Here is a 22,693-nt window from a genome sequence, read left to right on the forward strand (position 1 = left end):
AGGGAGATTGAAAATGTCAGCAAGACCATAAGCCAGTCCACATCTCAGGATCAGAGGTGGAGAGAGTTAGCAATTTTAAATTCCTCGGTGTTACTACCTGTCTGGGCCCAGCATGGAAGTGCAATTATGAGGGAAGCATGGCAGTGCCTCTACTTCTTTAAGAGATTGCAAAGATTCAGCATGACATCTAAAACTTCCACAACCTTCTATAGATATGTGGTGGAGAGTATTCTGACTTGCTGCATCACAGGCTGGTATGGAAACACCAATGCCCTTGAACAAATAATCCTCCATAAAGTAGTGGATATGGCTCAGTGTGTCATGGGTAAAGACTTCCTCTTCATTGAGCACATCTATACTAAGTGTCGTCGCGGGAAAGTAGCATCATCATCAGCAACCCCCACCACTGAGGACATGCTCTCTTCTTACTGCTGCCATCAGGAAGGTGGTACAGGAGCCTCAGGACTCACATAACCAGGTTCAGGAACAGTTATTACCAGTCAACCATCAGGCTCTTTAACCAAAGGGGATAAATCCACTCAACTCCGCTTGCCCCATCATTGAAATATTCCGACAAATTATGGACTCATTTTCAAGGACTGTTCATCTCATGTTCTCGATATTTATTGCTTATTAATTTATTATCATTTCTTTCTTTTTGTATTTGCACAGTTTGTTGTCTTTTGCATATTGGTTTAATGCCCAAATTGGTGTGCAAACTTTTGTTGATTCTATTATGGTGATTATTCTATTATGGATTTATTCAGTATGCCTGCAAGAAAATGAATCACAGGGTTGTATATGGTGACAGATAAATACCTTGATAACAAATTTATTTTGAATTCTGGGTTGTAGTGAATGAAGTTATGCACACCGATTCCAAAGCCCGATAGTTGTAGGGTAATAACTGTTCCTGAACCTGTTGGTGCGGCACCTATGGCTCCGGTCCTTCCTGCCCAATGGTAGTTGCAAGAGGAGGGCATGGCCTGGATAGTGAGGGTCTTTGATGATATATGCTGCTTTCTTGTAGAAGCGCTCCTTGTAAGTGTACTCAATGGTGGGGAGGGTTTTGCTTGTGATGGACTGGCTGTACCTACCACATTCTATAGTCTCATGGACTTAGGCTAGGAAATCTGCTATTCAATCTTTAGCATGCACAGTGGGTCCATTTGCTTTCAAAAGGAATAAATGGTTGTTTAAGATCAAATTTAAAATGCTCTTAATTTCATATAAGGCTCTATAAAATCTAGCTCATCTGTATATTTTGGGCTGTCTATCCCTTACATCTATATCATAATATTAGATCCACGAGTACTGATTAGCTTAGGTTTCCTGAAGCAAAGCATATAAGAACTGGTGATGTGGCCTTTTGCTCTTATGCACCAAAAATCTGGAATACTCTACTGGCTGAGGTATGCCAGGCTAGTACTGTAGAATGTTTCAAAGTCCTTATAAAATCCTACTTTTAAAAAAATTCAGCACAGCTACAGGATTAATTGATTACATTTATATAATTCAGTATATTTGATTACATCTTATTCTATATAATGCTTATCTTTACTTACGATTTTTAAATTTTGTCTCATTTTTATTATATCGATTTATCTTTACAATCTCTAAAGCACTTTGAACCTGCATCTTAATGTATGAAAGGTACTATATAAATAAAGTTATTATTATTTAGAAGAGCAAAGACAAAGCATTGCATTTATTTTATTGAGCTGATATAAACAAATGTAAAATTGGTGTGGAACTTTAGTTGACAAAGTGATACAAAATTATCTGCATTTTATCATTTTTGGTCTATTCCCTAGCACTAGTTTAGTTTTTTTTAAATGCTTTCATGAATTTAAATTTCCAAATAGAGATTAAATTTTAGCAGTTTTTGTATCCAAATATTTATGAATGCCAGTATTTGTATTTTGTCCCATGTGTTTGACTGTGATAAGTACTTACACAGTGCTAAAACCCTTGGACCGTAACCATTCTGCAACTTCCTCCGGGGTCGAATCGTAGCAAATGCCAATGGTTGTGCTGTTGCTTCGTAACACCTGAAACTTCTTCTGTGCAGCACCACGCCCAATTGTAAGTCTGTGCGCCAGCTCATCCTGCACTTCCTCCATATGAGATTTTCTGCCTGCAAAGAACACAATAAGATAATAAGACCTTGCAGAACAAATGCAACTCTCAGAAACTCCAATTGTTAATTTGGAAAATATTGCAATATTATTAATCTTAATGCTAATCTAAGATCTGTAGTAGAATTTCTAATTCAACTTGAATTCAATCAAACATTACTGATATTTGGACACCAAAGCCATTTTCACCATTTGAAACCGCAAACATGAGGAAATCTGCAGATGCTGGAAATTCAAGCAACACACTCAAAATGCTGGTGGAATGCAGCAGGCCAGGTAGCATCTATAGGAAGAAGCACTGTCAATGTTTCGGGCCGAGACCCTTCGTCAGGACTAACTGAAAGAAAAGATACTAAGAGATTTGAATAGGAGGGGAAGGGGGAAATGTGAAATGTTAGGAGAAGACAGGAGGGGATGGGGGGAAGCTAAGAGCTGGAAAGGTGATTGGCAAAAGGGATACAGAGAAAGCAGGATCTCCCAGTGGCCACACACTTTAATTCCACGTCCCATTCCCATTCTGGTATGTCTATCCATGGTCTCTACTGTCAAAATGAAGCCACACTCAGGTTGGAGAAAGCACACCTTATATTCCGTCTGGGTAGCCTCCAACCTGATGGCATGAACATTGATTTCTCTAACTTCCGTTAATGCCTCTCCTCCCCTTCTTACCCCATCCCTGATTTATTTTTTCCCCCCCTTTTTTTCTCTCTCTCTGCCCATCACTCTTTGCCTGTTCCCCATCTCCCTCTGGTGCTCCCCTCCCCCTTTCTTTCTCCATAGGGCTCCCCCCCATGATCCTTTCCCTTCTCCAGCTCTGTATCCCTTTTGCCAATCACCTTTCCAGCTCTTAGCTTCACCCCACTCCCTCCTGTCTTCTCCTATCATTTCGGATTTCTCCCTCCCCCTCCTACTTTCAAATCTCTTACTATCTTTTCATTCAGTTAGTCCTGATGAAGGGTCTTGGCCCGAAACGTCAACAGGGCTTCTTCCTATAGATGGTGCCTGGCCTGCTGCGCTCCACCAGCATTTTATGTGTGTTGCTTCACCATTTGAAAATTGCCCTTACCATGGTTAGCTATGGTTTTACTTGCTAACAAAATAGGAACACACCATGTTATTATCAACCCATGTTTTATCCCATTGGTCACATTCTTACACATTCACATGCCCAGTTTTGTATCATCAAAAAAAAATCAGATAGACATAATATTCTTTATTCCTATAATGATTTGGACTGAATAGCTGGGACTCTAACACCAATCCTTGTACCACTCTGTAAGTCACAGTGTCTCAACTTGCAAATTATCTTTTTATTCTTCCCCTCTTCTCCCCTAGAAAATTACTCCCAAAACTATATTCATGTGTGGCACCCTACCAAAAGCCTTGTAAGAGTTTAAATACATGGGCTCAAATGATTCATCCCTACTTAATTTGGTATTTAGAACCACAAAAAAATTCATTTGTCAAACATTCCTTCCCTTTCATAAACCTATATTGATTCTGCTCAATCCTAATATTGAGCTACCATTTCCTGACTGATAAATTCAATCATTTTTTCATCTTACTGTTGTCAGGCTGATTCCTCATTCTTTTCACTCCCTTGTTAAACCATGAGGTTATACTTACTATCATCCATAAAATCTATGGAATTTTGGAAGATGACAACCTGTACATCAATTACTTCCAAAGTCACCTCTGAGAAAACCATAGGATGCAGGTAATCTTGGGGATTTATTGTCTTCCAGTCCAATTACATTTTCCAATAATTTATTTGATTTCTTTGTTCTCCCTATAATTGTAAGTACTTATTATTTCCAGCAAAAAAAATACCCTAAAAAATATTGTACAATTTCTCTGTTATTTCCTATTCCACAATACAATTTCACCTGTCTCAGTCAGTGAAGGACCCATATTAACATTAAGTGTCTATTCTCAGCCACTATTCTTTAGCAATGTTTTCCTTTCCATAGAAGGATAACCAATAGAAAGGAAATAATTTACAAGATGGTGGAATGGCCTGCTATAGAGCCAGCACAGATTCAAAGGGCTGACTGGCCTCTTTGCACTCTCTAATCATTCTGAGCTTTTGTGACTCAATTCATGAACATACAGTCAGCCCTCCTTATCCACGGGGGAGGATTGGTTCCAGGATACCAAAATACGCTGATGCTCAAGTCCCTTATTTAACCTGTCTTTGTGTGGTGGTCTTCAGGACCCAGCGGAACCCCGAACTTTATTTAACCTGTCTCAGTGTGGGTGGTCTTTAAAAACCGGCGGAGCTCTGAATTCAGTGTTTCTGTTCACAAAAATAATCATGATCACGATTGAAAATAAGGTGGAAAGAAGTAATAAAGCGATCGGAAAGAGGTGAAACGCCATCGGTCATTGCAAAAGTGTTAGGCTACAGTCTGTCAACGATCAGAACAATTTTAATGGAGCATGCAAAAGGCCCTGCCCCGATGAAAGCTACAATTATTACTAAGCAACACAGTGGTTTAATTATTGAAATACGTATGTTTCTTAAGTGTTTTATATGCCTAGAAAGGTAAAATATATATTATATACTCAGAAAAACGTTTGACTAACTGACGCTAAATAATACCGGATGTACCTGTTCCGACTTCAAATCCGACTTATGACGGACTCAGGAACGGAACTCGTTCATAACTCAGAGACTGCCTGTACTTTTAAATCATCTCTAGATTACTTATAATACCTAATACAATGTAAATGCAATGTAAATAGTTATTATACTGTATTCTTTAGGGAATAATGACAAGAAAAAAGTCTGTACATGCTCAAACAACGAGTGCTGGAGAGAGAACTTCTGGGTTTTCCTGATCCGTGGTTGGTTGAATCCACGCATGCGGAGCCCATGGATAAGGAGGGCCAACTGTACTAACAAATAGTATTTAGCTCTGGAAGAAGAGGGCTCCAGTAAACGACGTGACCAAGGGTGACATCCTCTCTACCTCCGTCATTTATTTTACATCTTCTTTCAAATGTGGTTGCACTACTGTTGGAGCCTGTGATCTACATTTTTGGTGGTGTGCTTTTGGGCCAACTGAGCGGTCCAGTGCTTTGTTGTCTTTAAGAGGGTTCCACAAGACTTTGAACAAAGTATGTGGCTTTGAGATCAAGAAGTCTGGAGACAGGCACAAGCCCATTATGTACTCCATTTCTGGACGATCCCGCCAATTAAATCACTAAGGAAGATCAAAATCGAGGTGAGTGCATAAGGCTCACAGGTTTTCTGCCCCATCTACCATCCTCTTGCTCACTGCACCCAAAGGAAGGTCCCTGCATTTGAATGGAGTCTCTCTCCCTCCTTCTTCTCCCTCTTCCCCTCCCCCCCCCCCACTTAATGTTGTTGGTGGATGGTGATGGAGTTCTGGGTCTTGGGCAAAGTATTTTACTCTGTAGTTCATGTTATGATGTATTTCTGGTGCTTTTTTTCTGTTACTATTTTGCATAACTTTGATTAGGGCTGTCTACAGATAATGAACTGAGCTGAACTGAATATGGCTGGACTCTTTCAATTTTATGTTGTATATTCCATTTTTTGGGGGGGGGGGCTTTGTTGCCATTTGCGCAATTTGTGGGGGGGGTGGTGTTTTCTTTTCTTTGAACAGGTTCCATGGTTTCGTGGCTATCTGTGGGGGATCTCAGGGTTGTATATTACATACATACTTTGAAAATAAATGTACTTTGAATCTGTTAGCATGTGCAATAGTTAACAAATATTCCATTCTTGCTTTCAATTTGATCACCAATAATTAAATTATTAGAATTATTCGCTTGATTAAATTGCAACAGAACTTTTCTGTGCTTCAGTTAACTTACGGCTCAGTGGTGTGCGCCCATCTCTCTGAACATCCTTTTGTGTGCCAGTACTTTCAATAGAACTGCTACTGTTCTGACGACTGACATTTTTAGACGATCCTTTAGCTACACTCGCAAATGGGGATGTAGAGGCAGAAATGTGTGCAGGTGGGGGCGAAGGAGCAGGGGGTATTGCAGCTGGACTTCTTGCAATGTAATCCAACTTCTGTTTCTGTAAATGACAAAACAAAACATTTAAAATTAATGTTTCCTCACCAAAATAAAGACAAAGCAAATAGCTGCAAACTGAAAGACTTCAATGGGAAATAGTTGAGTTATAGACATGGAAGTTATCAGCATACATGTAATTGGATAAAAATCATAATGCTCAGATCTAATAATGTTTGAATCTAAATGTGGATCCAAAAAAATGTTACTTATTGCACATCTTCTTCAATAATCTCCCTGCTCACCATTAATAAAAATGCGATGTGATTTCTAAATTTATATTAGTAACATCAGTAATATTCCCAAGATGAACATTTACAAAATTTAACTCCTTTCGACTGCACAACTTGCTGATTCCTGTGAATAAATATCTCACTACATCATGAGCTATTGAAAATAGCGGAAGGGAAGTTAGGCGAAATCAAATTGAAATCTCATGCACTTAGAAGGGAAGGAACTACAGTTTCAACATTTTAATTTTTTTTAAAGCACTGCAGTGTTTTAATTAAGAAAATAGTGGAATGTTGTTAACAGCCATATCAGGAAGATGGGTGGGGAGGTATTACAATCCTCTTAATCAGCATGTCAGGCTGCATCTGAGGAGACAGACACAAAGTCAAGTTTTAGGACCAATTATGTATCTTCTATTGGACATACTAATGCAGCTATAAAGGCAGCAAGACAGTGACTATACTTCATTAGGAGTTTGAACAGATCTGGCATGTCAACAAAAACACTCAAAAACTTCTATAGATATACCATGGAGAGCATTCTGACAGGTTGCTTCACTGTCAGGTATCGGGGGGGGGGGGCACTGCACAGGACTGAAAGAAGCTGCAGATGGTCATAAATTTAGTCAGCTCCAGCTTGGGTACTAGCTTACAAAGTACCCAGGACATCTTCTAGGAGCAGTGTCTCAGAAAGGCAGAATCCATTATCAAGGACCCCCAGCAGCCAGAACATGTCCTTTTCTCATCGTTACCATCAGGTAGGAGGTACAGAAGTCTGAAGGCACACACTCAGCAATTCAGGAACAGCTTCTTCCCCTCTGCCATCCAATTCCTAAATGGACATTGAACCCATGAACACTATCTCACTTTTTTAATATATATATTTCTGTTTTTGCAGAATTTCAATGTATATATATTGTAATTGATTTACTTATTTATTTTTACTTCTTTTCTTCTATATCATGTATTACATTGAACTGCTGCTGCTAAGTTAAAAAATTTCACAACACATGCAGGTGATAATAAACCTGATTCCAATTCTGCTTCTGAAAAGATTACAGGCAGTCCCCGGATTCCGTTCCTGAGTCCGTACTTAAGTCAGATTTGTACATCCATCAGAACAAGTACATCCGGTATTATTTAGCGTCCGTCAAACTTTTGTCTTAGTATATAATATATATTTTACCTTTCTATGCATATAAAACACTTAAGAAATGTATGTATTCCAATAATTAAACCACTGCGTTGCTTAGTAATAATTGTAGCTTTCATCAGGGCAGGGCCTTTCAAATGCTCCATTATTCTCATTTTATCCGTCATCCTTTAAAATTGTTCCGATCATTGACTGACTGTAGCCTAACGCTTTTCTAATGACCGATGGCATTTCACCTCTTTCCAAACACTTTATTATTTCCACTTTATTTTCAAGCATGATCGCTTCCCATCAATGGAACAGAAACACTGCAGGCGTCGGGTCCTGACCTCCGCCAGCTCCCAAGGTCCGCTGGGTCTTAAGGACCACCGCACACCGTCAACGGAACAAAAACACTGCGGGCAGTGGGTCCCGAGCTCCGCCGGCTCTTGAGGTCCGCTGGGTCTTAAGGACCACTGCGCACCGTCAACAGAACAGAAACACTGTGGGCAGTGGATCCCGAGGTCTGCTGGGTCCTAACGACCACCGCACTGAGACAGGCTGAATGGGACAAGTGGGGGCTGTGCTGGGTTTGCGTATTTGATCACCCACAATATCCCGTGTGGGAATTTAAACTGGAGGTGGCAGTGTTTTTTTTTACGAGGTCAAGTTGCGAGCTCAATATCAACAGGGCACGGATGGTATGGGAGTCACTGGAGCAACATTAACCCGGCACGGAAACCTCCGTCCTCCAGCCCAGCGCTGATCTCACTGCGCCACCAGCCGACCAAAACCGGGGGTGGGGGGGGGGGGGGGGTCAGGGTGAATCTTACTAAGAAAATTTAAATACAAAGTTAAACACTCAACACAGTGTCAATAGCCACAACATAAAATGGTGGACAGCGCTCTCCTTCCTCAGTTCGCAAGTACGAGTTGTCCATAAGTCGGATGTTCGTAACTCAGGGACTACCTGTATTGACAAGAACAGTTGACCCCGATTGTCTCTCCAAAGATGCTGTCTGCCCTGCGGTATATTTCCAGCATTTTCCTCTTGTAATTCAAATTTCCAGCACCAGCAACTTTGACTTTTCAGTCATGTTTAGTGGTGGTGCTGTTGCCGAACGTTGTTAGAAGGGTTGGTACTTTGTGTTATGTGCCTATAAAAAGTGGTGGATACAGCCAAGTCCATCACAGGTAAAGCTGCATCCATCATCAAGGACCAATACCATCCAGGCCATGCTCTCTTCTCACTGCTACCATCAGGAAAGAAGATACAGGAGTTTTGGTTCCCACATCATCAGGTTCAGGAACAGTTATTAATCCTCTACTGTTAGGCTCCTGAACCAGCATGGAAAACTCAAATCACTGAGCTGATTCCACAACCTATGTACTCACTTTCAAGGACTCTACAACACATCTTCTCAATATTTATTATCGCTTTGCTTTTCTATTTTGCATTTGCACAATTTGGTGCCTTTTACACATTGGCTGTCTGTTTTTCATGAACTCCATTGTGTTTCTTAGTACTTACTGTGAATGCCCACAAGAAAATGAATCTCAGGTGACATATATGCACTTTGATAATAAATTTAATATGAACTTTATAAGTAATCTCAGCAATTCTTTCTCTTGGATTAGGAGCACAAACACTGCAGGCCAAATTCCCAAATACTTTCAAGATCATGTTGAAACATCAAGATTCATGGTCTAAGTGCACCAGGCTGGAACAATAGCATGTGTTCTCAAAATCAATTCAAAGTAACACAAAAAGCAGATCAGGTTGTCACCTTGAGCCAGACTCCGCATCACATTTTTTTGCAGGGCAAAGCAGATATTAAACACATGAATTAGTCAGCTGAAGATACGATTAAGCTAATTACTAGTATAAAGCATTAATATTCACACTTTGTACAAAAGAAATAATGTTTTCTATCAGATATTTCAAAGAGCTATAGCTTTACCCTTCAGCACACAATCTCACTCTTGAATGAGGACAGAACATGCAGAATATGGAAATTACCTCAGATAGTTCTCCAAGCAATTGCTGTCAGGAGGTGATTGATGCCAATAAGATCCAAAACAAAACAAAAGGCATGAAATGAGGACAAATGCACAGACTTAGTTGATAACAAATCCCTGCTGTTCATATACAGCAATGGAGTTGAAACTTCAGACTGAATGGATGATGAACCCATGAACACTACCCTCACTTTTTACACTACCTCACTTTTTGCACTACCTATTTTTATACTGTAAAATATTACTTATTATAACTTTGTAGTTTTATGTATTTGCACTGTACTGCTGCTGCAAAAACAAATTTCTCTCCAAAGCTCAGTGATAATTTATTTTTTAAATTTACAGATACAACGCAGAACAAGCTCTTCGGGTCCAATGAGCTGTGCTGCCTAGCAACCCACCCTCGTAACCCTAGTCTAATCACAAGTTAAAATGACAAATTAACCTACAAACCAGTACATCTTTGAACTGTGGGAGGAAAAAAAAACAGCACCCAGAGGAAAACCATGCAGTCACAATAGGTATCCTCCCACCTGGTAAACGCAATTCAAATGGATGTGTCATCCTGTTTAACTGACATTAGAAAATGCAACAAACACTTAGATGTTAAAGTGTATGTGAATGTTTCAGCCTGCAGTAACAGATTTGAAAGCATGCAACCAAATTATTTATAATTTTTTGTTGTTGTTGTTGAGTGCCGTCAAATCGTCGCCGACTCACGGAGACTTTATGGATAGTGTGGTTCTCTATAGGGTTTTCGTGGCAAGATACAGAAGTAGATTACCAAGCCTTTCTTGCACAGTTTTTACATGTAGTTAAAAACAATATTTAATCTAATCAGAAACCATTTACTGGTCTTTTGGATCCAAATACTACCTCATTATCAAACATGCTGCAAGTCTGTGCAAAAGCACATAACGAAGTTCAATTACTGCAAGCTACTTACAAAGAATGTGTTTCTTTTTAACAATTCTATGGCTATGGTTGGCAAGGTCACCGTTATAGCAGGGTTTCTTAACTACTCATGAGAACTGCTGTTGTTGTAGGAGCACCATACATAGCTAAACTATCGTAATGAATTGGAATAAAATGAACAAAATCTGATTAAATATTCATATTTTATTTGTTAATTAATAGAAATAGGTAGTGAATGGCACCATTACTATACTTATGGTAAATAAAGACCTGCATGGCTAAGTTTTAACTTGCTTGAACACTAAAGCAAGCTTTCCAAAGAAGTTGCAGAGAAGACACTATTTCAAAAATACTATTAATTCAAACTTCCTGTTGCTAACCAAAGACACCCAGGCATCTGAATAACAACATCCAACTAGGCTCAACAATTTGCAAAAATATAATTTTCAGATGATACTGAGATAGGTGGTGTTGTGGATAATGAAGTAGGTTTTCAAAGCTTGCAGAGAGATTTAGGCCAGTGAGAAGAAAGGGCTGAAAGATGGCAGATGGAGTTTAATGCTGTGAGGTATGAGGTGATGTGAGGTGAGGTGCTACATTTTGGTAGGACTAATCAAAATAGGACATACGTGGTAAATGATAGAGCATTGAGGAATGCAGTAGAACAGAGTGATCTAGGAATAATGGTGCATAGTTCCCTGAAGGTGGAATCTCATGTGGATAGGGTGGTGAAGAAAGCTTCTGGTTTGCTGGCCTTTTTAAATCAGAGCATTGAGTATAGGAGTTGGGATATAATGTTAAAATTGTACAAGGCATTGGTGAGGCCAAATTTGGAGTATTGTATACAGTTCTGGCCACCAAATTATAGGAAAGATGTCAACAAAATATAGAGAGTACAGAGGAGATTTACTAGAATGTTATCTGGGTTTCAGCACCTAAGTTACAGACAAAGCTTGAACAAGTTAGGTCTTTATTCTTTGAAGCGTAGAAGGTTGAAGGGGGACTTGATAGAGGTATTTAAAATTATGAGGGGGTTAGATAGAGCTGACATGGATAGGCTTTTTCCATTGAGAGTAGGGGAGATTCAAACAAGAGGACACGAGTTGAGAGTTAAGGGGCAAAAGTTTAGGGGTAACACGAGGGGGAGCTTCTTTACTCAAGAGAGTGGTAGCTGTGTGGAACGAGCTTCCAGTAGAAGTGGTAGAGGCAGGTTCGATATTGTCATTTAAAAAAAAATTGGATAGGTATATGGACAGGAAAGGAATGCAGGGTTATGGGCTGAGTGTAGGTCAGTGGGACTAGATGAGAGAAAGCATTCAGCATGGACTAAAAGGGCCAAGATGGCCTGATTCCATGCTGTAATTGTTATGTGGTTATATGGTTACATATATAATCAAAGGTGGTATAAACAATATCAACAACCATTATTTGAAAATGAAAAAGATACTCAAAAAAGGGACACAATATTAGCGATACGGTTTACACTATGGATTTAAGTGCCTTAATTGTCTTGATCCCAAATTGAAAACGCAAGACCTAATATTCAACTGAACTGCACTATACATAGCATTAATTACTGTTGTCACATACTGCTTATGGCTATTTCAGGCTGGATACACCTTTATAATCAAAATCCAGGGGCTAATCTATTTTAGTTGAGCAATGATGTTAACTTACAGCAGATCTGCCAACAAATTTGGAACCACACTGTGCTCGACTATACTTCAAGGCTGACTCTGTGAACAGCTGCAGTGACTTTTCTTCCCCCCCCCCCCCCCAAAAAAAAGTAAATTTAAATTAACATTAGCACATGGGAGTTCCTTTCCCCTCAAGAATGATCTGGTGAAAAGGCATTATTAGTATAATATAACCAATATTTTTGGTTATAATATTATTCTCAATGTAAATTACTCAGTATCAGCTCTAGTGTTTAAACAAGCTGAAGACAACAGGTTGGAAACTGCAATGACATCAGCACACTACAGTCAAAGGATAAAGTAATCTACAAGAGCAGCTTTATTTTCTTTTAGACTTCCAGCATTCTTGGCCTGTTTTCCTATTGCAGCAAGTAATTAATATTCCTCCTTGCTTCCCAAATAAAAAAGCCTATTAATATTTACTTAAAATATACACTTTTGTACTCAAACTGGTGATCTACCCCTCTCAGTGATTGCAATTTTCTCCTTTCCTGTGGTGTTACAACCACTAAATCTTTCTTCTATCTCCAATGAGATTCCGCGAACAGGAATCAATTATTGATAAATGGACAAAAAAAACATCTCACTGTTGGATACAGCACACATGAACATTGGACTATTTTTAATTATATTTTAATTCATTAAATTTGAATGAAGTATTATTAATATATACTGCAAAATAATAATTAAGAAATCAGGCCCAAGACTGCAGCTAAGTGTAACTTGGAAAGCTTCTACAGAATGTTTTCAGCTCAAGGGATAGTAAAGGATTGAGGAGAGTAAGTTTAGGCTTGGAAGAAACACTCATACAGGGCAAACCATGGCCCTACCTTGAACAATTCAAATTCCCTCTTTGGCATCAACAGCTGCCGAGACAGTAGATAAAAATGCAGTTAAGTTGATTTATTGGACTATAATTGAAAATCTTTCACATACATGATAAAACACTTACCTGAATTGTTTGATTGTAAAGACCTTCAGGCACTCCTTCACCAGCTCCATAAGGGTTCCGTACCAGATCCAGAATGTTATTCGGCACGTAACCAGACATTCCACTTTGATTTTTCACCTTCCACCACTGTTTCCTATCATCAATGATCTGCAACAATGTAGAAGCAGCACGTCAAAACCTTCCTCAAATCTTACACTAGGATAGCACCAAACTCCAAACACTACCAGTCCAGCATCTTAAGCATAAAATCCCTGGCATCAAGTTGCATACTATTTTACATTTTAAAAAATTAATGCAATTCTTTTCCATGTAGCTTGAGATAAAATTATTAACAATAATTCAAGAGGAAAGGAATTAGGAGATTTCATTATGTTATCCCTGTAAATGTTGGATCTTCCTTTGTACTGCTTCAGGATTAAAAGATGTAACAATACAGAAATCACAAATGATACTATACTCATGCAACTCAGTATCTCAGACACTTCTATCTCCCTTAAGAGTTAATGAAAATGTCAAAATAGTGGACAGTACTGGCCTCACCTCCAGCAAGTCATCTTTCATAACAGACAGTTCATTGCTGTTTCTTGCCACAAAGTCATACTTGGATTTGGCAAATGTCTTAGATTCCATGTTTACATGAGCTTCAGAATTTCTGTTAAAATAAAGAAAATGTCACATTAATTAGAAAACCTGGGATTATGTTGCAGTGACCATATCCTAACAGAAATGCAATTAAGAGTGAGGTACTGAGCAACTTTGATTTATAGCAATTTGAAGTGGTTGTCAATAAAGAATTGTTAAACTTGTGTAAAAATAATAGAATTAAAATTTGGTTTAATCCTATCCATATTTTCAAAATAAAAAGACAAAAACATCTATAATATTAGGGCCCAATTCAAACAATTATACCAAATTACAAGAAATGCAAAAAAATCAGTGCGTCACACAACTTGCTTATCTAATTTTCCACCAAGCTATCAACATCTAAAGTTCACCAAAATGTTGGAATTTCCTCTAAACAAACATTTAAGACTTAAATTATTGATGTCAGTCCCCATCACAAGCCATATTGCCTGACCTAAGTAAGACACCATCCCTCCAAATGCCTGGAACTGAATCATGTTGGTCATAACCTTGATGTCATTTTACCATACTTCAGGTTTTGGTCGTACATCTTGACCTATTTTCATCTGTCTTAACCCATTAGTGAAAGAAATCCTCATCCATGTTTTTTTAAGTCTTCAAGGTTTCCAGTATAGGCCTGACTGGCCTTCCTTGTTCAATTCCATGTAAAATTTAAGGACATTCAAAGCTGTGCTAATTATCACTTAACACACTCCAAATTGCCTTTCTTTAATAGCCTACACTGTGACATTGAGGTAAATAAAACATCAGTTTTACTTTCTGAATGGAATTGCTTTGGATCCTCACAGCTAGAGGACATTGATACAAACAATTAAGCAAGGACTTACAGCTGAACATAGGCCAGCCATAGCATTAAATTTGGTATTTAACTATTGGTAATAGATTTTTGCTAGATTATTAATCATTTCAACATCAATTAAACAAGGGATGTCTGTAAAAGATACAGTACTTTCTTGTATGTCCACTGAAACAGAGAAGCAATAATTTTGAAAATCAAACTGTACTTGAATGGACTGCCAATAATAAAAGGTGTCATAACATTAGAAGTGTTGATTATACTGTAGGTTTACAAATAAGATTAATTTGCAGAAGATCATGCAGCATATCTGATTGTAATGAAGAACAATTCAACAGTGCTAACATTAAAATGAAACTTGAAGCTAATAAGTTAACATTTTAGAATCCAGTAGAGGAAAAAGAATGCCAAACCAAGCGTGAGCTTTACAACAGAATTTCAATTCTTAGTGCCGATGTTTAGTATTTCAGATTATTTGCTTGCATTCCTGTTATAAGAAAAACAAACATAATATTTAAAACTAAATTCAATCCTTTTTTTGCCAGATGCGCAACTTCTAATGTACCATGAAAAGTAGTTTTGACTTTGTCTGAAATGCACTCAGAAACAGCAAACATTAGGATGCTTTGAAGCAGCATCAAAAAGGAATAGTGTAAGTTAGAAAAGAAAACTGATTAAAGTTGAGTGTAAGAGAAACAAAGAACACTGTTAAGTTAAAGCATGATCCAAAGGATCTGAAATATATTAATATATATTATTCTTGTTAATTCTGACATTAACACAAAAGCTTCATATCAAAGTGATCTATGCTGCATGCCAAGCAGTTAATAAAATATCACATGCCTCAAATGCACCTTGCACATGTATAGCAATTCAACTGAAAACTCAATGAAATAAGAAAAATATTGTTATTTAGCCTCTTCATTTCTTTCACCTTAAATATTTAATTTTGAGGATCATGCAAATTCAGAAGTGCCAAATTAAATTTCAAATTTGCTTTCTTGAACAAAATTTTTAATTTTGCTGAGAAAAAGTTTCTTTGAAAAATAGTCAACAATAACAATACATAGATTGCTTGGTAACACTAAAGTTACTGAAATATATAAAAGTTAACAAAAGCTTATTTTAAATATAACAGTGATTCATCATTGCACTGAATAATGCCATTCTAACAATTGTGCTCTATTAATAGATTCCACATCCAACCCAAATCTCTTCCATTTCCCATCAAGATATAGCACCATTCTCTGATGGCTCACACTGTAGCCTGTGTGGCAGGCCATATAAATACTGCAGCTATTGAGCTCTGGTTTCCGGAGCATCTTCATCTTCTTAAGACATTCTCCTGATATGGAGGATAACTTGCTTCTACTGTGGTCCTGCAAGTTCAGAGATGACCAATGAGATCAATGCAGGAACAGAAAACTTCCACAGAGGGAGCGGTTTGATAGGGCAGGTGTCAACTTGAATCCCAATGTGCACAAAACAAGAGAGAAGATTGTGGACTTTAGGAAGTTGCAAGCTGACCACTCCTCACTGCACATGAATGGCTACTATGGAGAGAGTTAGGAGCACCAAGTTTCTGGAAGTGCAAATATTGGATGATCTCACCGGGTCCATCTACACCATCTCCTTAGACAAGAAAGCACAGCACATCGACACTTCCTGAGGATATTGAGATGAACAAGGCTCCACCTCCAACCCCCCCCCCACCCACAATTCTAACCAATTTTTACAGAAGTTCCATTGAGAGTGTCCTGACCAAATCCATCACCGTCTGGTACAGGAAATGCACGCAAATGATCACAAGATCCTACAACAGATTGCAAGAACAGCTGAGAGGATCATTGGGGCCTCTCTTCCACCCATTTAAGATATTTATCTGAAGCACTGTGTATGCAGAACTCCACCATGGACGTCCAAGCCCAGCTGTGAAAAGAAGAGGGTTAGGCATGGGGCTAGCAACCCCACCCCATAAAAGCCCAGTGCTACAGAAATGCCAACAGAAGCTCTAAAGACTCCATTCCTGACAGAAAAAGGATTCAGCAAGATTATGGGTTACACGTAGAAACAACATGAAAGACTGGCCCAGGACAGAGGACTTCGGTGAGCTACTTTTGGCGACCTATGCCGCAGTAGGATTGATGGGGCTTAAGCAAGCTGTGTATGCAGAGTCTTAGCATTGTCAAGGATCCCTCCCATCCATCCAATCAACTCTTTGATCTCCTACTATCCGGCAGGAAGGAGATACTGTAGACTATATTGACTATAAAGACTATGTTGTGCAAATTAGTCTGCATGGAATAGCTGGTGAAGTAACATGCAGTGCTCCTGTGTGTTCCCAAGACATAACACGAGGTTTCCAATACAATCCCTGATGATGTTTCTCCACTTCATGTAGTTAAAGGTCAGAGATCCCCAGCAGTTTGAATGGTGAAACTTTAAAAAGTAGCTTTAAGCACACCCTTGATTCATTTCTGCTAAGTAAACTCTTCCCATAACAAAACTTAAAATAACACATCTGGTGTTGATCTCACCTAACTATGTTGGTTGAGTCTAAATAAAGTTCTGGTGCTGGGGATGTCGACTTGGGAGAGGACACTGATGTTAATTTGCTTTTTTTTTGCAGACTTTTCAGCAAAGTCGCCAGATAGAATTTGATGTAAGAAGACAAATCCCAAAGGTCAATCTTTCCCAGTGTCTTATGGGATGGGTGGAAATTACTGGTGCTGTAACGGAGATTTTTGCACCATCTTTGGCCACAGATGAGATACAAGAAAACTGGAGGGCAGCTCATATTGTTCCTATAATTAAGTAAGACATTAGGGAAAAACCAAGAAGCTCCAGGCAGGTGAGTTTTACATTGGTAATAGGGAAACAACTGGGAAAAAAATTTTAGGTTACTGTTTATGATCACTTGGACTGATTAGGGGAAGTCAGTATGCTTCTGTTCATGCAAAATCCTGTTTCACAAATCTGATGGTTTTCTTTTTGAGGAGGATACTAAGAAAATTGATGAAGGCATGGTAGCAAACTTCAGTAAAGTGTTTAGTCAGCAATCCAGAAAGTTATGGTACATGGGATTCCAAGGCGTTTTGGCAAACTTTATCTAAAACTGGTTTGGTAATGGGAGGCAAAGGATAGTGATTCAGTTTTTTTTCCCCCTGACTGTTAAGTCTGTAACCAACAATGTACCACAGGTATTGGTGCCAGGATCTTCATTTGTCATACGAGAATGTCTGTGGTCTGATAAGTAAGCTTGCTGAATACACGGAAATTGGAGTTGTAAATAGTGAGGATTATTGCTCAAGGATACAGATCAAACATAAGATTTGGTAGAGTGTTAACTGATAACAACCTAATCCAGTTATTGGAGATGATGCATTCTGTAATACCGGCAGGATATATAGAGTAAATGACAGGGACCAAAGATGTATTGAATGCAGGGGTCATTTGCAGTGCATGTACATAGGTTCCTGAAAATGGCAACAAAGATGGATAAAGGTAGTGAAGGCATTTAGCATGCTGGCCTTCATAGGCAAGAGTACTGTCTATAAGAGTAGTAACATCATGCTTCAGCTGTACAAGACATTGTTTAGGCCACACTTGGACAACTGGGTGCAGTTCAATTCATGTTATAGAAAGAATGTGACTGTACTTGAAAGAATGCAGAAGAAATTCACCAGGATGTTGACTAGAATGGAGAGTTTAGTTACAAGGAGAGACTGGATAGGCTAGGAATACTCTCCCTGGAAAACAACAGGCCTGAAAGATGACATTACAGATGTTTAAAAAAACTGAGAGGCATATATATGGTTAATAGTCACAGTTCTTTTCATTGGGCAATCCAAAATCAAGAGGTGGGGAAGGGCGAGAAGTATTTAAGGAAGATCTGAGGGGAAAGTTCCTCCACACAGAGAGTGATGAATAAGCTGCCAGAGGGGATGGTGAAGGCAATTATAAATATAGCATTTTAAAAACTTTTAGACAACTACAAGAATAGGAAAGGAACAGAAGACATAGGCCTAATGCAAGAGATGGGATTAATATAGACAGGCACCTGGTTTAGCATGGATGACTCTGTGCTGTGAGACTCAATGAGCAGATTTTCTAATGCTTGCATGAAATTCAATTTGTTCAAACACAAAGACAGCATCCCATCATGCAGGTGTTTATCCTTTACAAATATTGTTGTGAACAATAAAGTGCTTCATATTAAGTCTAAAGCAGTACCTTCAAAATAACCCACACATACAAATGCATGCACTAATAAAACCTATGATCAACTCCTGCAAGCTTCCTGCGTATTATATAATGATTAACAACGCTTGAAGGCTATGCTGAGTTTATTTGTTGAATCTGTTAAATACTCTAAGTGAAAGTGCTGATTTTAACAACTTTATCTTTGATATGGTATGAAGAGCTTGGATTAACATAGCAACCAGAGGTTCATCCATAACATTCAGAAGAGTAACTTAATGTCCTCATTGGCAACCAGGGGTGCTTGAAGATTGCATTATTTTGGGGCACATAAAGTGAGTACTACCAAACCACATAAACATTCAAGAATGTTTTATGCTTAAGTTTAGCTTCACTGACTGAATGAAGCATGGCCCACTGAAATGTAATACTATCTTTGATAACAACATTTAGATACTATTTTTCTACCTGCTTATTTCCTCCTACAGGCTGTTGCTATCCTTCCATTTATCATTCTTCCATTTTGCATTATTGACAGTTTCTTAAATTTTACTCTCAACATATTTATCCCAGAATTCAATATACATCAAATTGATGGCCATAACACTGACTTTTTTACCATGAGATTCAAATTTCTGCACTGAAATTAATTTCTTAGCCATGCTGTCCCTAACCCTCTCATTCTATAGACTTCAATTTTGTTCATCTTCACTACCAAGACTTTTGCAGTATCTTCTGTTAATGAGTGGCTGACCCAATGGATTTAGTATTGCAGCTTCAGTATCTGTTTGTCTTCTTTAATGCTAATAAACCACATTTCTCTTCTTGCTACTTAATAAACACCCAACATACCTTCTTGTGGAAATATACCTAGACGGTATTAGAAAATTCTCCACTTTCTAGGTCACACCGTCATGCCATTAGTTTCACCTGTTAATTTTGGTTTCATTTTACTCTGACCAGAGTCACTCCTCCCATTGTTCTGGTTCAGATTTCTCCTTTCATTAGATAAGTAAAAAAAATCTCTCATGCACCTTCCTTGTCCCCTTGTAAATAATGGGAAATCTTGTATGACAGGAGGAGAGCCACTCTTTACAGGATAGAAAGCCACTGATGTGCCCCTGCCCAATCTTGTTCTGCTGATGAGCACTGAGAACCTTCAAGAAGTTGTTTGTATGGATTAGGTACAGCAGCTTGATAGCTGAAAGAAAAGTCTTTACAGTGATATTACACTCTCTTGTTGGAGATTAACTTTGCTTGGCACTTTTGTAGCGTGAATTCTACTTGCCATTCACCAGCTCAGGAAGGTGTCCACATCCATGGCCTACAAGCACAGATTGTTTTAAATTTTCTTAATTATGAATGGAATTGAACCATGTGCAATTAGCAATGAATATAATCCACTTCATATATTATGGAAGGCAGATCATTGGTACATTTTTATTTCCTTCTCAGAGCATCAGAAATCTTTGAAGCTATTCCTGAAGGGCAATGGAACCGAAGGCTTTTACAGATGTAATAGTTTGTCAGATGGTTTGCTCCTTCCACTATTTATGGAGAGATTCTTTGCACTTCCATCTTAATCTTCATAAGAGGCTAAGAAGATTACTGAAGTAGGAGGGAATGAAGAGATGGGATCAACCATGATCTTACCAAATGGCAATGCAAGTTCAAGATACCTATTGCGGCTCCTAATTTGTATGTTTGCACCTAGTACAGCAATGCTCTGAGGCTCAAGATACTCTAGTTCCAGCAGTAACAATCCTCCTTTTGCAGTATGTTTGACACAACAAATGGAGCTTACCCCCCCCCAATAGTTCTGCTATTCAATATTATAGGTGATCGTACACTTCAGTTCCACTTTCCAGTGCTAATCCCATATCCCTCAATTTCATTCATACCCCAGAACCTAACTGATGTCAATTGATGCTGATTGGCTTCAGTTTTGTTGGCACTTCCTGTGGCCATACAAAGTCAAACACTGCCTTGATGTCAAGGTCTGTCATTTACATCACATGAAGGTGAGTCAAGAGCAAAAGAAAAACAGAAGTAAATAATTATGAGCAGGTTATTAGTAAGTAATTGTTACTGGTATCATATTACTATTTAACAACAGTCTAAGTGAACAATAACTAGCTAAACAGGATTTATTATTTTATGGATATGGAATATAAATGGGCACACTTGCATATTTTCCAACATATACCCATGTTATATCTGTATTCTAGTAATATGCTTCAAGTTTTAGAGAAAAAGCCTCTAGTTCTACAGGCAGTTGATGTATTCAGCAATTTTTATGTCGCATGGAGTGAATCAATTCAACCTCTATGATAAAAACAGAATGAAGGAAACCCTCAGGTCAGATAGAGCCTGTGGAAAGAAAAACAAAGTTAATGTTTCATATTGAGGATTCACAACTGAACAGTGAGAAAATTAAAACAGTCTTAATTTGCAGAGGAAGTGAAGAGGCATGGATGGATAAGACAAGGGAAATATTTCTGAAGGGGTGAGGCCAGGATTGCCATGGCAATATAGGACTTACAAAGCTACCTAGCTGATAGTTTATACAGGCCATTTAGACAGCAAGAAAATGAGCAGTGGAACATGAAAATTTTGTGAAATGGAAGTCAGGGCCCTGCTAGAGAACTGAAACCAAAAAGAGAAATACTGGAAATGCAATCATGCAATGTCAATGGATAGTGAAAACATATTTCAGCAAAAAAAAACAGGACTGAGGCATAAGGGGAAAGTGAACCTTAGAGTAAGTGAGCAAAATTAAAAGCAGATTGTTGGATTTTCTCTAAACGTACAAAATCAATGAGAGTCATTTATAGACAGACAGCAGAAATTATAGTAAGAATTAACAAAATTCCATATAAATTAAACCAACACTTAATGTCATTCTCCACACTAACAGTGGAGCATTAAAGACAATAAGATCCTCAGATTCAGATCAGTAAGAAGTTAGTATTTAAGAAATCTGTCAGACTGAGGGTGAATATACTTCCAGGATTAATGAGTCTCTGCCTGAAACCTCGATTCTTTAATCCCCTCCATAGATGCTGTTTGACCTGCTTATTTCCTTCAACATTTTTTGTGTTACTCTGGATTTCCAGTATCTATAGAATCTCTTGTATTTAAGAGTAACTAGATTTTCAGATTGAGAGACAGTAATCTGACACAGGGACTGGAGCTGGGGACTCAGCTGTTCATGATCAATATCATAATTTGGATGAGAGAATAAAGAGTACATCTAAGTTGGCTAGTTGTGGTTAGGTGCAGAATGGGTTATGATTTGGACACAGTTAGGTTTTAGAGGCTGCAGACAAGCTAAGTGAATAGGTAAGAATCTGAGAGATAAATAATATGGTCATCCACATTGGTAAAAATATACATAGAAGGGCAGAGATTTTTTTCCTCCAAATCAAAGAATAAGATATCTGTGTTCAGAGAGGTCTGAGTATCCTTGGGTATGCAACAGTGGAAATTAAAACATGGTTTCAGCAAGGAATAAAGTGACAAATGGCAAACTGTTCTTTACTGAAGGGGAATGAATACAACAGTAGGGATGTCTTGCTCCAATGATACAAGGCCCTGATGACTGCATACAAGATGCGCACATGTCTCTACTTAAGAAAGACTAGATGAGCAATAGAGGAAGTGCAGCAAACGTTCACCATATTCATGCCCGAGATGGCTAATTTATCTTATAGAGATTAAGTACTCTGGTCTTGTATTTTGGGGTCGAGTTGTAAGCCTCATTGATCAGACAAAATTCTTAAGGAGCTTGACAGAGCAAATGCAGGGTTGATATTTACCTTTCTCTCTAGAATGAAAGGAAATATTTGGGAAGCAGCACCAATGTAAGCGGTTGGCCATTCAAGAAAGATGAGAAAAAAACAGCTTCACCCAGAAGGTA

General features: G+C 38.4%; 1 protein-coding gene across 6 annotated transcripts in view; it reads right to left on the bottom strand.

Moving 5' to 3' along the window:
- eps8a (epidermal growth factor receptor pathway substrate 8a) overlaps positions 1 to 22,693 on the bottom strand; it is a 260,490-nt gene that overhangs the window by 10,674 nt on the left and 227,123 nt on the right. For 5 of the 6 annotated variants that reach the window (XM_059987604.1, XM_059987600.1, XM_059987602.1 and 2 more), the window contains 4 exons: positions 13,674 to 13,785; positions 13,134 to 13,280; positions 5,982 to 6,192; positions 1,957 to 2,137 (listed from right to left, as the gene is read on the bottom strand). In XM_059987604.1, coding sequence (XP_059843587.1) covers positions 1,957 to 2,137; positions 5,982 to 6,192; positions 13,134 to 13,280; positions 13,674 to 13,785 — 651 coding nt within the window. The other variant, XM_059987605.1, reaches the window with a different exon arrangement.

Source organism: Hypanus sabinus, chromosome 13 (assembly GCF_030144855.1).
Source record: "Hypanus sabinus isolate sHypSab1 chromosome 13, sHypSab1.hap1, whole genome shotgun sequence".
NCBI classification, from domain to species: Eukaryota; Metazoa; Chordata; class Chondrichthyes; order Myliobatiformes; family Dasyatidae; genus Hypanus; species Hypanus sabinus.